The following is a 14808-nucleotide window of genomic DNA, read 5'->3' as shown; positions in this document are numbered from 1 at the left end:
CACTAGTGCATGTAAAAATAGTATACATGTTGCTGTGAGATTTTACCTTGGAAGACTAGGAACCTCTCTCTTCGTGCATCTGCATTTACAACAGTTTTTGATTGTGTGTGGTGAGGGCTAGTGTGTAAAGATCACCTAGTGCCCCTGATATCCTTACACTGACCTGGAGAGAGTGTGCCACACACCAATCCCCCACTATTCACCCATTTCCCACTTCTCCAGGGGGCAAATGCTGCAGAAATGTGGAGGCAGGTTGCAGTGTTCCTGGGAGTGTAGCAGGGTTGCCAGCTTCCAAGAAATATCAGTGATGCCCTGTCTGCCACTTCTTTGGGAATTCTGACTCTTCCTTGCCCCCTTCTGTGCCATTTCCGATCTCCAGAAGGGCCAGACTCCAAGGGGACTCTCTGCCCCCCCCCCCCCCCCCATGACCCTCTCGATGATTTGACCTGTGCTTTGCCTTTGGGGCAGGCGGAGTTGCCTTGAGCCACCCCTGCAACTGCCACCAAGCTACAAAGCAGGAGTTCTCCTTGTAATATTTCCAGACCCCTTCCCAAATGCCTTATCTTGATTCTCAATTAAGTGTCCTTCCTCAATTTAAACCTGCCTAAAATTCCAGAGTTGTAGTGTGCCTATGACCAAGAGGCACCATAGCACTGCCATGTGCCAATGAGAGCAGTGCGGCCGCAGGTCCTCAGCAAGAGAAAAAGCAGCGCGGCCCCACCAAAGTTTATGGTGTGATAAGCGCGGCCATAGTATGTGGAAAAGCATGTCAGCCCCGCTGGCAATGCTGCTGATTCTGTCAGGGCCTCGCTGCTTTTATTTATTTATAGATTTTTTTCTATACCGGGGTACGTAAATAACATCACCTCGGTTTACATTCAAACAGTAATTCAGCATTGCGCTTTACAATATAACATGGTAACTGAACGAATACAATACAGTATATAACTTTGTATTAATAGAATATAAGCAATATATGAGAGATTGTGGCAGTTAGGAAGAGTAGTTGAGGATTCAGATCATTGATAGTAGGCTTTTTTAAATAGCCAGGTTTTAAGGTTTTGCTTAAATTTTTTGTGACAGAGTTCCTGGCGTAATTCAGAGGGCATGGTGTTCCATATTGTTGATCCAGCAATGATGAAAGATCGATCTTTTGTGCTAGAGAGTTTAGTCAGATTGGGTGCTGGGATATTTAGTTTGGCTAAATTCTGGAATCTCGTTGGGCGGGAAGACGTTTTGAATTGTAGTTGATCCCCACTTACTAAGGCCACACTTACCACGCTGTCAATTTCGGCAAGGCCGCACTGCTCCAAAGAAGGAGGAATATGCCCTGCCAGAAGTAGTCCAATGCTAGAGCTGGCTCGGCCTTGTGGCTGGAAGTTGTTTCCTTGGCCACAGGGGCTGAAGGAGACTGCTGCTGCCTGCTAAGTCAAGGAGGAAATGAGTTAGAGAGCATGAGGGCCTGTGTGGGAGAGAGAGTGAGAGCGCATGTGCATATGTATGTGTGGGAGTGAGAGAACTACCCCAGCTAATCCATGACAATTTCAGGGCATCTGGAAATCAAAAATTCCAAGGTATGGATAATGAGGAATTTTTTAAAAATCCTTATTTTAATTGTTGGGTGTTTGATGTGTCTTTTTTTAAATATTTTATTGAAGTTTGGAAGATTTTTATAGGAGTTTTTAATTACTGAATGCTATTCTATTCATTAATTGTTTTGAATTATTCTTTTTGTTGGTATGGTTTTACTAATTTTGTTTTATGAGGAATGGTAATGTTTCTGTTTTTTACACTGTTGCAGTGCATACAGAATTTGGCTTGTTGCGGTTTCCAGTCCAGTTTTTTTCTGTACATTTCTATTTATACTGTATGGTCTCTTTATTCTGTATTTTGAATGTGTGACTGAAGTGAGTTATTCTGTTAGTGTGTAGTTTCTATATAGGGATCTATAGCAGCTTGGATTGTTCTGTTTTCCTAATAGGGAGTTTATTACAATTTTAAGCCTGGTGTAATATTTATAGTATTAACTTTCATAGGTAGGGTTGTTGCTGTTTGAGTGGCTCTCTGAGGGTCCTGCCCATGCCCAAGATGCATTACATTAGGCCTAATACCATATAGGTCACAAGTGTCTCTTGTTTTTTTGCAGGGTTTTCTGGTTGGCACCTCAGCAGTGCATGTAAATATAATATACAGATTGTAAGCGACATGTTTACATCAGACTGTTTTGAATGTTCTTTTTCATATGAAATCTATTATAAATACATAATTTTTAATTGTGTGTGAGAAGGGTGTGATGAGGTCTGTAAAGTTTTCCTAGGGCACTGACCATGGGCATTGCTGTACAAACATTGAACAGTGTCTCCCAGCTCGTGGTGTCATGTGTTGTGTGATGGGTGAGGGCTCAGCTTTTCACTTGGCCATAGGTGCCAAATTGCCTGACTACAGCTGTGTAAAATCCTCTCAGCCATGCCCTTGCTGATTTAACTCCAAGCCTCTTATTTGTTTTTTGTTGGGCATCATGTGTCTGGTCTTCCTTGATTAGACTGTAAGCTCCAAGCAGCTGGGGGATGTTATGCTTTACATGTCTGTACAGTACTGTGCTCTCTACAAATAGTAATATGGTCTGTACTGTACAAATAGGTACCTTCTGGGAAGGGGGCTTCAGTTGAATTTTAGTTTTTAGATATTTAAAAGTACAAAATAAAACCCCCAAAACAAGTTGCAGCATTCAGAAAGTCAAAACAATGCTGCTGCCCCCCCCCCCCCCCCAGTGTTTAAAAGAAAAAATATAGTCCTCTAATAGTTAATAGCAACCCCTTTTGAAGTTGAAAAGTCCAGAAACCCATTTTGGTTAGGGGAGTAACAGCAGAGCCTTGCTGGCTCTTTGTCACTGGGACTGCAGCATTCCATGTGCTCAAGGACTTGTCTATATTTACTCTGGCAGGGCTGCTTGCCACTATTTATGGAAACCTCAAACCAAAATAAAAAAAAAGGCAACACATCATTGGGCTTCCCTTCACATGTGTGAGTTCCATGTTCACAATCTTTGTTGTTGTTTATCCACATCCAAAAGAAAGAAAAAAAAGAAGTGTTTGTGCAATCGTATCATATCATTCAGGCCGATTCACCAAAACATGCTACTGCATTCCAGTGCGTTATTCACCACAGCTCCCATCATTTGTGATGGGTCCTATTCACTAATAATGCACATTATCATGGTTGCAAGTGCTAGTGCGTTGGCCATGAGGATGCATTACTAAGCTTGGTGATAAAAATAGGAAAAATAATCTCTAGCTAACATGAGTACTCCTGAGAAATTCTACGCACAAAAACTTAAAATTCTGCAAACTTTATCTTGGTTAAAATAACACAATTTACATGACAGTTTTTAAGTAATTACATTTTAAATTAATACAGAAAAAAGTTAAAGATGCAGAATTTTAAATAAATAGTTTGAGTAGAATTTCCCTAGAAATTCACTGTAAGAGTGTCCTTTCCACTCGCTCTCCCTACTCCCCTGGTCACTTTGCCCTCTCAGGCCCCAACTCCTCCATCTGCCAGTATCTCTCCCCTCCACCTCTAGGCTCAACCACTTCCACTTTATCGCCAGTCCCAGAGTTTGACCCCATTCTCAATGCTGCCCCTCACACAGGCTCCCTCTCACACACACACGCTCCCTCTCTCTAGTACACATACCCTCATACAGGCTCCCTCACTCTCTCGCACACACATCCCCTCATACAGGGCCCTCTCTCTTGCATACACACCCACACAAGCTCCCTCTCTTTCACATATACATCCCCACACAGGCTACCTATGTCTCTCACATAGGCTAGCACCCTCACATACACACGATCCCCTTTTCATACACACCAGCTCCCAATCTCTCTCACACATCACACTCCTTCACAATCTTCTCATATAGGCTCCCTCTCTCTGGCACCCACACTCAAGGGTGTGGGTGCCAGAGAGAGGGCACCCACACCCTTGAGTGTGAGTGCCCTCACCACACTCCCATGCTCTCTCTCACACCCCTCTCCCTCAGACCTTCATCTTTGCCGCGAGCAGAGCACAGTCAGTTCATGGCACATGGTGGGGGGCCTTCATTTTCACCACGAACAGCGCACTGGGGCCATCTTTGCCACGAGTGGCGCACGTCCCGCAGCGCTCTGGGGCCTTCATCTTCGTGTGCTCGGTTCGCGACATGCAGGGAGGGGGGAATTCTGCACAAATTCTGTGCTCTGCAGTAGCGCAGAACTCCCACAGGACTACATATGGAGGTACCTACACACATTGATCCTAATGAAAAAACAAACTGCATAACCAAATAGGGCGGTGATATTAAATTATAATAATTTTTAAAATAAAACTACACCCGTGTGTTCAGCGCTGACCCATTGGGGTCAGTTTCCTCCTATCTAAAGAACTACACAACTTAGATTATTCAAATGCAAACTCAGCCATCTCCTCCTGGTTCAACATCATGAACTCAGTAGCCAACAAGATCTGCCCCTTAACAGCTAAAGAAATCAATCCCACCCTCAAGAACCAAAAAACCTTGGTTTTCACCTGAACTAAGGAAACTAAAACAAGAGCTAAGACATAAAGAACATAAGTGGCGTAAAGACTCCTCCCCATACTCGCTGACCACCTACAAAACATCTATGCACAGCTACAGGACTACCATACTACGTACAAAGAGAGACTTCCACGCACACAAAATACACAACTTTCACTACGACACGAAGGCCCTGTTCTCCTATGTTTCAGATCTTACAAAATCCACCCCCCCCCCCCCCAATCCCTGATAACCAAGCCCAAACTAAGTCTAACGAACTTGCAACCTTCTTCCAGAATAAAATCTCCAACTTCTTAGCCCTTCTCACCTCCCCCATACCCCGCCAACCTCAACCAGAGAGCCAATTTTGATTCCTTCGAAGTCACTTCATTCCTTGAAATCGAATCTATTCTCAAGAACATGAAACCTCATTCCATCCTTCTGACCCCATCCTAACAAACTTAATGCTCACCATTCCTAACACCATTTCCAAACCCTGGCCAAAATTATAAACTGCTCCCTGTCTCAAGGAATAGTCCCCGACCCTCTGAAACTTGCCACCCTCAAACCCCTACCGAAGAAGCCAAACCTTGATCCAGGAGACCCTTCTAACTTCCGCTCCATATCCATCCTACCATTTATCACCAAACTCATGGAGAGACTTGTCAACTCCCAACTCTCCGACTATCTAGACAAACATAACATTCTCTACCTTGCGCAGTTCGGCTTCCATAAATTACTAAACACAGAATCCCTTATCTCTCTCTCGGATACCCTTCTCATAGGATTAGACAAAGGACAACCTTACCTACTGGCACTACTGGATATCTCATCTGCATTTGATACCGTGAACCACTCCACCCTCCTAAACCGCCTCTCAGACATAGGTATCTCAGGAACAGTCAGATGGTTCAAGTCATTCCTCAGCAATAGATACTACAAGGTCAAAATAAGCAATAAGGAATCCCCCTCCATCAGTTCTACACTTTGAGTACCTCAAGACTCCTCCCTCTCCCCAACCCTCTAATATCTCTTATCCCTCTGCCAGTTCCTCGCTAATCTAAATCTATCTCATTTCATTTATGCCAATGATGTGCAGATCTTGATTTCCATAACAGACTCTCTCCCAAAAACCCTCAAGTTCTGGGACAGCTGCCTTGACTCCATCAACCTCCTCCACTCCAGTCTCAATCACGTCCTCAACATGGCCAAGACTGAACTACTCCTCATTTCCTCGGACCACAATAACCTTTCCCTCCCTGACCCCGCTCCCACCACAGCTGCTCATTTAAGAGAGCTCGGCATAGTACTGGATAACCGACTAAACTTAAAAAAAAGTTCGTTAACATGACAAAGGACTGCTTCTTCAAATTACAAATTCTGAAAAAAAAACAAACAAAAAAAAAAAACAAAAAAACTTAAGCCACTCCTCCACTTCTATGACTTCCGGACAGTCCTCCAAGTTACCCTTTTCTCTAAAATAGACTACTGTAATTCCCTCCTTCTAGGCCTCCCCTCAACTACCACAAAACCCTTGCAGATGCTCCAGAATCCTAACCAATTCCAGCCGAGGAGACCACATCACACCCATCCTCAGGAATCTCCATTGGCTCCCTATCAGCTTTAGAATCCTTCATAAGTCTCTCACTATCATTCACAAAGCCATCCACAATCAGCACTTGCTCGAGCTAAAAATCCCGCTACGACTCCACACCTCAAAAAGACTGGCTTATAAAAGAACCCTACACATTCCCCCTCCCAAATCCATTCTTCACACCTCCACCAGGGAACGTGCCTTCTTCGCAGCTGGGCCATCCCTTTGGAACACCCTGCCTCCTGACTTACGCCAGGAACACTGCCCATTGACCTTTAAAAAAAACACAAAAAAACTAAAGACATGGCTTTTCAAACAAGCCTATCCTTAACCATTTAAGTTGCAATGTTATATTCTTCATTCTATATATTGTGCTCCACATGTTTATTTTGTATATTCTATTGTTATAACATATATCATTAATCTGTTCCTCTTCTGTTGTTATTCCATATATTTATACCGTCACTTAACTGTTCCTTTCTCCATACTCTCTTCCATCCTCCAAGTTCCAGTAACCCCGCTCATTGTAGCTTACTTTCCTCCCTTAACGCTATCATTAGCTCTCCAGCTATAATCACTGTTAATGGTAATTCTCCCATGTTTGATGTAAACAGACGTGAGATGACGTGTCATGAATATCGGTATAGAAAAGAATTAAATTAAATAATTAAATAAAATTGTATAGCTTTCACTTACTGGTGCCCAGATGATCACTGGGAGGCACCACAACAGATTCCTGACAGCTGTGTTTGAAGTAACATGTATCAGCTACTGAGATATCAACAATTTCCTTGATTCTGAAGCAAGTGATAGGCATTTCAATACTTGAGAACTTTTAAAACCGCAGCAGCGGGTGGCAAAAGATGTCTTGATCCTCCCTGAAACGCACAGAGTCCTTAATATTTTCATAAGGAAAGCAATCTGTTACAGACAACCAGCTTACTCTAACACATGATCACTACTGATCACTTTTACACTGTTTCACTAGTAAAAAGAAAACCAGTTTGGGACAAAGTGTGCACTCAGCAACACCATAATGATATGAAAAAAAAAAACAAAAAACTATATGGTCAGGGATCTTCGTTGTCAAGTTTTATTTTATTTTGCTTAGGAATTTCAATGTTAGCATAAAAGATGTCAATGGGAAACTGAGAACAGGAGAAAAAGTAGAGGAAAAGTCATTTTTCCATTGACTTGTTTATGCTAATATTGAAATTCCCAGGCAAAATAATAAGAGCTGAAAATGAAGGTCCCTAAATATGATTAATGTTCCAGGGTCATAATGGTAGATGACAGGAAAGCATATTGACCTCACTACCCATTTTCTTCCTATATTTTCCATTTTAATATCCCCGTGTCATTGCTGAGTGAATGCTTCATCTTGTATCTGTTTTTTCCTACTGTTCTTCTCCAATTGGGTGATTTCTCCATCCTCCTTTTCGCTAGATTACTTGAAACTGCCTAAATCCTACCTGGCCAATACCACTCCTGAAACTGCTCTTGCCTCATGGAATAACCTCACCCTTGACATAGCAAATGAATTGTCCCCTCATCAGCCGAGAACTACACCCAAACACAAAAAAAAAACAAAACAAAACCACAAAACAATAAACCATGGTACACCCCTGAATTAAAAAGAATGAAAAAAATGAGCTCAGACAGAAATAGAGAATCTGGCGCAAAGACCCCACCCCGCAATGTGCCTATTACAAATCTGCCCTACACTCCTACAGACTCTCCACACTTAAGACCAAACGCGACTACTATGCAACCAAAATACATGAATACAAGTACAACCCCAAAGCCCTCTTCTCCTATGTTGCAGATCTCACTAAATCAACTCCACCCTCCATCTCGGACAAAGAAGCCAGTAGCAAAAGTGAAGAACTCGCCCTCTACTTCCATAACAAAATAGCAAACATCCTCCTCTGATTCCCTATCACCATCCCCCCCATTGTTAATTCTAACCTAAATTTGCTCGACCTAACTTCCTCCAAGGAAATTGAATCTATCCTTAAAAAGACCAAACCAGCATCCCACCCCATTGACACCAACCCTACCAAAGCACTTCTAACGATCCCTAATACCATCGCCAAACCCCTAGCGGACATTATCAACTGCTCCCTTTCCCTTGGCATAGTCCCAGATACCCTCAAGCATGTGGTTGTCAAACCCCGCCTCAAAAAACCCACACTTGACCCCAAGGACCCAGCTAACTACCGCCCATTTCCAACCTTCCTTTCATTGCTAAGATCGTGGAAAAGGTGGTCAACTCAACTCATGGAATACTTAGACAGCAACAACATCCTCCACCCTTCTCAATTTGGTTTCCGTAAGCACCTTAACATGGAAACACTCTTACTCACCTTCACTGACTCCCTCCTAAAAGGCCTAGATCAAGGTCACTGTTACATCCTAGCCCTCCTCGACATCTCATCAGTGTTCGACACCATAAGCCACAACCTCCTCCTCGCTTGCCTCTACGACATTGGTATTTCAGGCTCAGCCCACCTTTGGTTTAAATCCTACCTGGCCAATAGACAATACTCTGTCAAAATAGGTAACTCTGAATCTATACATATCAGCCTCACCCAAGGAGTTCCCCCCCCCAAGGTTCCTCACTCTCCTCCACCCTTTTCAATATATACCTTCTTCTCCTCTGCCAGCACCTCTCCAAACTTGGCCTCAAATTCTACATCTATACTGACAATGTTCAAATCATCATACCAATTCAAGAATCTATTTCTAAATCACTAACTTTCTGAGAGAAATGTCTCGCCTCCATAAATACCCTCCTCACAAACCTCCACCTTACCCTCAATACCACTAAGACAGAACTGCTCCTCATATCCAACCAAACTCCAAAGCCCCCATCACAAGTGACCCAGCATACAGCTCAATTTCCTCACTGCCCTTTGTATGAGATCTGTGTCATGATTGGCCAGCAACTAAAACTTAAAAAAACATATCCACACCGTCCTAAAGGAAGGCTTCTATAAGCTCCATGTGATGAAAAAACTCAAACCCTTACTCCACACCCACGACTTCCGTACTGTCATACAGGCGACCCTCACATCAAAAATAGACTACTGCAACTCCCTACTCCTCGCCCTCCCCTACTCTACCATCAAACCGCTTCAAATGCTGCAGAATGCAGTTTCTAGAGTCCTCACAAATACCCGTAGATCTGACCACATTACCCCTCACCTTAAGGAGCTCCACTGGCTCCCGGTCCCCTTTCGCATCCTCTACAAAACCCTTACCATCATACACAAATCCATCTACAATCACAACTCCAACTGGCTCGACGAGCCTCTCCGCTTCATCTCCTCCAACCCGCCCCACCAGAGCATCCTTCAAAGATACCCCTCACATCCCTTCCCTCAAGAATGCTCACCTCACCTCTACAAGGGATCAAGCCCTCTCCACTGCAGGCCCCACCCACTGGAACTCACTACCCACAGATCTCCACCTTGAGTCTTTCACCACCAAATTAAAAAAAAAAAAAAAAAAAAAAAAAAAAAAAAGAAGGTTAAAGACCTGGCTCTTCAAAACAGGCATACCAGATTAGGTCTCCCGCGCTTCAACTCCTCTGCGACCTCACTATACCCCCAAGTTATTTATTGTTCCACTCTTAAGTTTTTGTTAAGTTTTGTTCTCTAGTTAGAATCTCCTCCTCCTTTCTATGCTATCACTGTTTATATCCCCATACCCCTTCCCCTGTTCTATGTACTTTCTATCTTACGGGTCGATACAGTAAGGACGCGTTAGAAAGAGTGCGGCAGTGCCGGGCGCACCCTCATTTGCCCCACGCACTGTTCTGATCACATACCACTCGATACTCTATTGAAATGGCATGCAAATGCAAGCCGCGTCTGCGAAGCGTTAGGCCCGCGCAACCGATTTTACTGTATAGGCGCTTAATACAGTGCCTATACAGTATCCTGGGTGCGCTGGTACCTGTCATTTCAAATGACATTTGAAATGACAGGTACCAGGAAGTGGATCCCAACTTTAACCCATGAAAACCTAAAATCCCCTCCTCCCAAAGCGGCTCGACATGCGCCAACTTACCTTTTGTTGTTTCAGCCCTTTCAGCCTTCTCTGCCGTCCTCCGGAGGGGGGGCAGCCGGCGGCGAAAGCGGCTTGCAGCGGTGTCCCCCCCCTGGTCCCGGTTCTCCTGGCTCTCGATGATGTTCTAGCAGGTACTCCAGCTCGACTTCTGGCTGACAGCTACCCCCTCCTCCCCCCCCCCCCCCAAGACTGCTGAGTTACGGCCTTGAAACCGAAGCGAAGCGTACTTTCCTGGGCTTGAGCGCCGTCACGCCCGCCCGTCCCTGTGCTTTCATTGGCTTGAGCGCCCGTCAATTTGGACGCTAAAGCCCATAAAAGTTCGCTTTGCTTCCAAGGCCGTAACTGAGCAGTCTTTTTTTGGGGGGGTAGCTGTCAGCCAGAAGTCGAGCTGGAGTACCTGCGGGAACATCGTCGAGAGCCAGGAGAACCGGGACCGGGGGGGGGCCGCTGCAAGCCGCTTTCGCCGCTGGCTGCCCCCTCCGGACAGCAGAGAAGGTTGAAGGGGCTGAAAGCAACAAAAAGTAAGTTGATAACGTCGAGTAGCTTCGGGAGGAGGGGATTTTAGGTTTTTAGGTTTCTTTTTGGGGGAAAGTTTGCTGTCTACCCTTACCCCTGCCTCTAACGCAGGGGTAGGGGTAGGCGGTAAATGAGCAGGTTAAATGCGTGGCTAAACTCCAGGTTAAAAAGGCGATAGTCGGGCGCGCGTTACTGAATGGGAGGGAATAGCTAATTCGATGGTTTACATCTAATATACATGCCATGTGCGGAAGGGGTTACCCGGTGATTTAAAGAGGCAGTGAGGTTGGGTTAAAGGGGATAGTGTATCGCAGGAAGGGCTAACGCGGCCGGAAAGTGAGTAGAAAGCGGGGTAACCACGGCCCCACTTTACTGTATCGGCCTGTTAGTTATGATGTAAACCGATATGATGTAACCACTAATATCAGTATAAAAAAAGCTGTTAAATAAATAAATGTCATAAATGGTAATATTTTTAAGGTATCAGTATAAGCAAGTCATCATATTAAATTCCTAGATACACTGAGCCCGATATACAAAGCTACTTAGCCAGATAAGCAGCAACTTATCCAGCTAAGTTCAGTGGCTACCACTTAGCAGGATAAGTCACTTATAAGTAGATAGCTGGATAAGTTGTTGGCAGATCAGGGCAGCACTACTTAACCGGATAAGTAGCAATATTTTTACTCATACAGTTAACTGGATAAATTGGGCCTGTCAGAGCAGGTAATTTTGACAGGTATATTTGGCATGTATCCCATGTAATTTAGCCGGTTAAAGCTTACCTAGCTAACATACATAAAACTTTTATCTTTGAATACTGGACCCATTGTTTTCAAAGCTATTTTCACAGAATGTAAACCAAAGTAACACCACTTTTGGAAAGTCAGAGGTCTCATGAGTAACATCAGGTTTGTGAATGAACAAAGGCTTTTCTTCTTTTCCTGCAGACTGAAATTGAGAAAGATCACCTTGCTTGCTTGGCCCCTAGAAAATGATCTGCTTAGCGTGTACTTGCATAAAAAGAGTTACCTTGCTGTAAACAATCAGAAAAGTAACCATGTTTAGTCAGTCAGACTGCACATTTCTGATTAATGTAGCCAGCTGCCAGTTAAACCTCTCTGCATGTGTTTTGGATATAGAACAAATCTTAGAAAACGGGTCCATAGATAGTTTAAGAAAGAAGGAAGGTAACTCTGCATAGGAAAAATAATCTGGGCAGAATGTGAGGGGCGTTGGCTTCGTGCCTTGTCACATTACAGTAAAACAATAGAGGCCTGGCACACCCTAATGTTAGCTTGAGAGGAGTTTGGTCTGTCATGAGTCAGTGTCTTATATAGCAGTGAGGGTGGGGGGAGGTGAAACTCAGAAGGATGGACTGTGCCATATGGTCAGGGAACTTCATCTTCAGGTTTTAAGGAATGTATCCATGTTTATTACATAAAGAACAAAAACATAGCAGCATAGTAATGATGGGAGAAAACAGTTGAAAATAATGACTCATTTTTCCAGGTAAATATTTTTGCTCCTGTTGTAGTAAGCACTGATAAGTACATGGGAAGAAAATAAAATAAAAACTGAAAACACAGATCCCTACAAATGGTATTAGAGAGGGAGATAAACCATCATACCCCCTTTTGTCAAAGCAAGCCTGGTATCAGACGCGGTAATGGGAACGTTGCCCAAGAAGTCTCATGATGCCACAGATAAATCTTGTTCTTTTCACGATGAAGTCCTCACTTCACAGTTCTCTTCCCTGTGAACACTCACGCAGGCCAATGTACGAAAACACGCTATGGTTTTCACGTTAAATGGGGCTGATGCAAAATGTGCGCACTCAGTTTTTCTAACGCGCACCCAGCTATCTCTCCTGAGCGTGCAATGCAATATTTAGGTTAGGGGGTCGCGCTAAAAAGGAGGCACTAGGGAAAGTTGTGCGTCCTTAGCGCCTCCTCGGCATCAGGCACCCAGAAGAGGGGGGGAAAACAGATGCTCGATCTACAAACGTCTGTTGTTTTCTCCCGCTACTGGCATAGATATGCACAACATACAGATCTGGACCATGTTTCTTAGACATCCAGAATTTTTTTTTTTTTTTTGCCAAAACCCCTTTTAGTAGGAGGAACCTCTCTTTGGTTCCTCCTACTTAGTATCAGGACAATACTGTATTAGGAAGAAACACAGAAAGCAGGATTTTTCTTTTTCTCCCCAATGCGCCCTGGAGTGTGGCATACCTTTACGCTAGCCCCGGACTGGTGTACAGTTTGCCGCGTTGCAATGGGCGCACTGGCCGTGCGGGAAATGTTTTCATCACGGGGATTAGCCAATAGACTCATCTACATGGAATTTACATATGATGAGCGCTATTAGCTATGCCCGCGAATTGGACGCGCTAGTCCCCATATGGGGGTTACGAATGCACATCCAAAATGGGCATGCAATCGCATGTTAAACCGTGCACTAGCCACTGCATCAGCCTCAATGTGCGTTAGACATGGTGCCAGTGCACACAATCTAGTTTACATGCATTAGGAGCACTTTTAACATGCATTCTTTAGCTTATGAGTTTTAATGCAAAACAAAAAAAATGCTGAGGTAATGAAATACAAAACTATGTAAAAAAAGCTCATTGCCTATTAATACACCAAAAAATAAGTTTAAAAAAAACCTGTTAATGCAACAAACTTAACTAAACATTAATTGCTAAGATATCTGCATACTAACTTAACATTAGTAAATTAACACAAACTCATTTGCATGTCATTAACATGGGTTGTCAAACACAAACTAGTTAAAGTGCTTTAGTACACTGTCCTCACTGTTTGCAGATTCCATGTGAAATATATAGGAAGAGCACAGTACAACTGGAGTGGGGAGTCTAACATGCTTATTAAATTTCCTCACCCCTTCCCAACGCAGTCTTCTGACAGTAATACGTCACAGGTAAAGTGAGGAGTTTGCAAAATGCCACAATGTACTAAGCCTGCTACCTCAGCAGAGAGGCAAGCCGATACACTGCCTCTACAGGGATTACAAGTTGTTTTCTTGACATAGCTTGCAGTGTACCAAGAGGTTATCCTCCGGGTAAGGTGAGGTAGAGAGACCAAAATGACTTGCATTAGTGCTAGATCATGCCAACAATCCAAATATAAGGAAGGCCGACCAATCATTCCGAGCGACGCAACAAATATACTTACTTCGGAAATTCACCCATACAGGGTTCGGCAAACCTTTGCCTCACCGCGCCTACCCCCGACCCCATCCCATCCCATCCCACCATCCGTATAAAAGGGAGTCCGACTTTTTCATCCTTACCTCTGATCTCACATATAGCAAAGGCCAGGCAAACGCAAACGGATATTCTTAAAGCCAGCATTATTGTCTCCTGGGGATGGGGTGCGAAAGAACAGATTCAATCCAGAGCAGAGCAGCGAACTATTTCCTCGGACCTTTAAAACTAGAGATCAGCCTCGGGTGCTAAAAAAAAAAACCCAAAAACTCTGGGAGCTTGAAAACCAAGGGAGCACGGAAGAATCACCTATGCCCCTAAACTATAAAATACAAAACAAAAAAACCTCCACCGCATTAAGCCTACAGTAGTTTCCACCCCGTCAGCCAGGAATTCACAAAACGTATGGAACTCACCGCCCCCTCCTGCCCGTCGGTCTCCGATAGAACCAATGGGCTGCAAGCTTGCTAGGAAGGCAGCAAATGAAAAGTTACATTGAAAAAGCAAAGCGGATCCGTCCCGCCCCGCCCCCTCTCCCTCCCTGGAAAGGGAGCGTCACGGGACCACCCTCGGTAATAAGACACCAGCTGCAGGGTGGGGCCGCTCGGAGCAGGGCTCCGCGGCGCTGAGGCTGCTGCTGTTGTCTCGGGATGTAAACAGCAGCGAATCGGCTGCGGTGCGGCGCATGCAGTCTCCGAGTCCCATTCAGAAACATTTACGGACATGTGTTGTCAAAGGAGCACATACATGTATGTGGCCCCGATGTGCCACAGAAGAGCAACTGTTGCTTATCTAAGGATTATGCAATGGCAAAGTAGAGATTTTCCCCTTACAGGA

At 44.2% G+C, this 14808-nt stretch overlaps 1 protein-coding gene across 6 annotated transcripts in view; it reads right to left on the bottom strand.

Annotated features, from left to right (window-relative positions):
• The window catches only part of LOC115092617 (CD99 antigen-like), a 160535-nt gene extending 146148 nt beyond the window's left edge, over positions 1-14387 (bottom strand). For 2 of the 6 annotated variants that reach the window (XM_029603670.1, XM_029603673.1), the window contains exon 1: positions 14058-14382. In XM_029603670.1, coding sequence (XP_029459530.1) covers positions 14058-14118 — 61 coding nt within the window. In that variant the 5' untranslated portion in view covers positions 14119-14382. Of the gene's footprint in view, positions 1-14057 lie in introns of all 6 variants that reach the window. The other 4 variants (XM_029603676.1, XM_029603674.1, XM_029603672.1 and 1 more) reach the window with 4 other exon arrangements.
• Between the last annotated feature and the right edge of the window lie 421 nt (positions 14388-14808).

This window comes from Rhinatrema bivittatum, chromosome 5 (genome assembly GCF_901001135.1).
Source record: "Rhinatrema bivittatum chromosome 5, aRhiBiv1.1, whole genome shotgun sequence".
Classification (NCBI taxonomy): Eukaryota; Metazoa; Chordata; class Amphibia; order Gymnophiona; family Rhinatrematidae; genus Rhinatrema; species Rhinatrema bivittatum.
The sequence above is the reverse complement of the archived record's forward strand: the minus strand, read 5'-3'. Positions and strand labels throughout refer to the sequence as shown.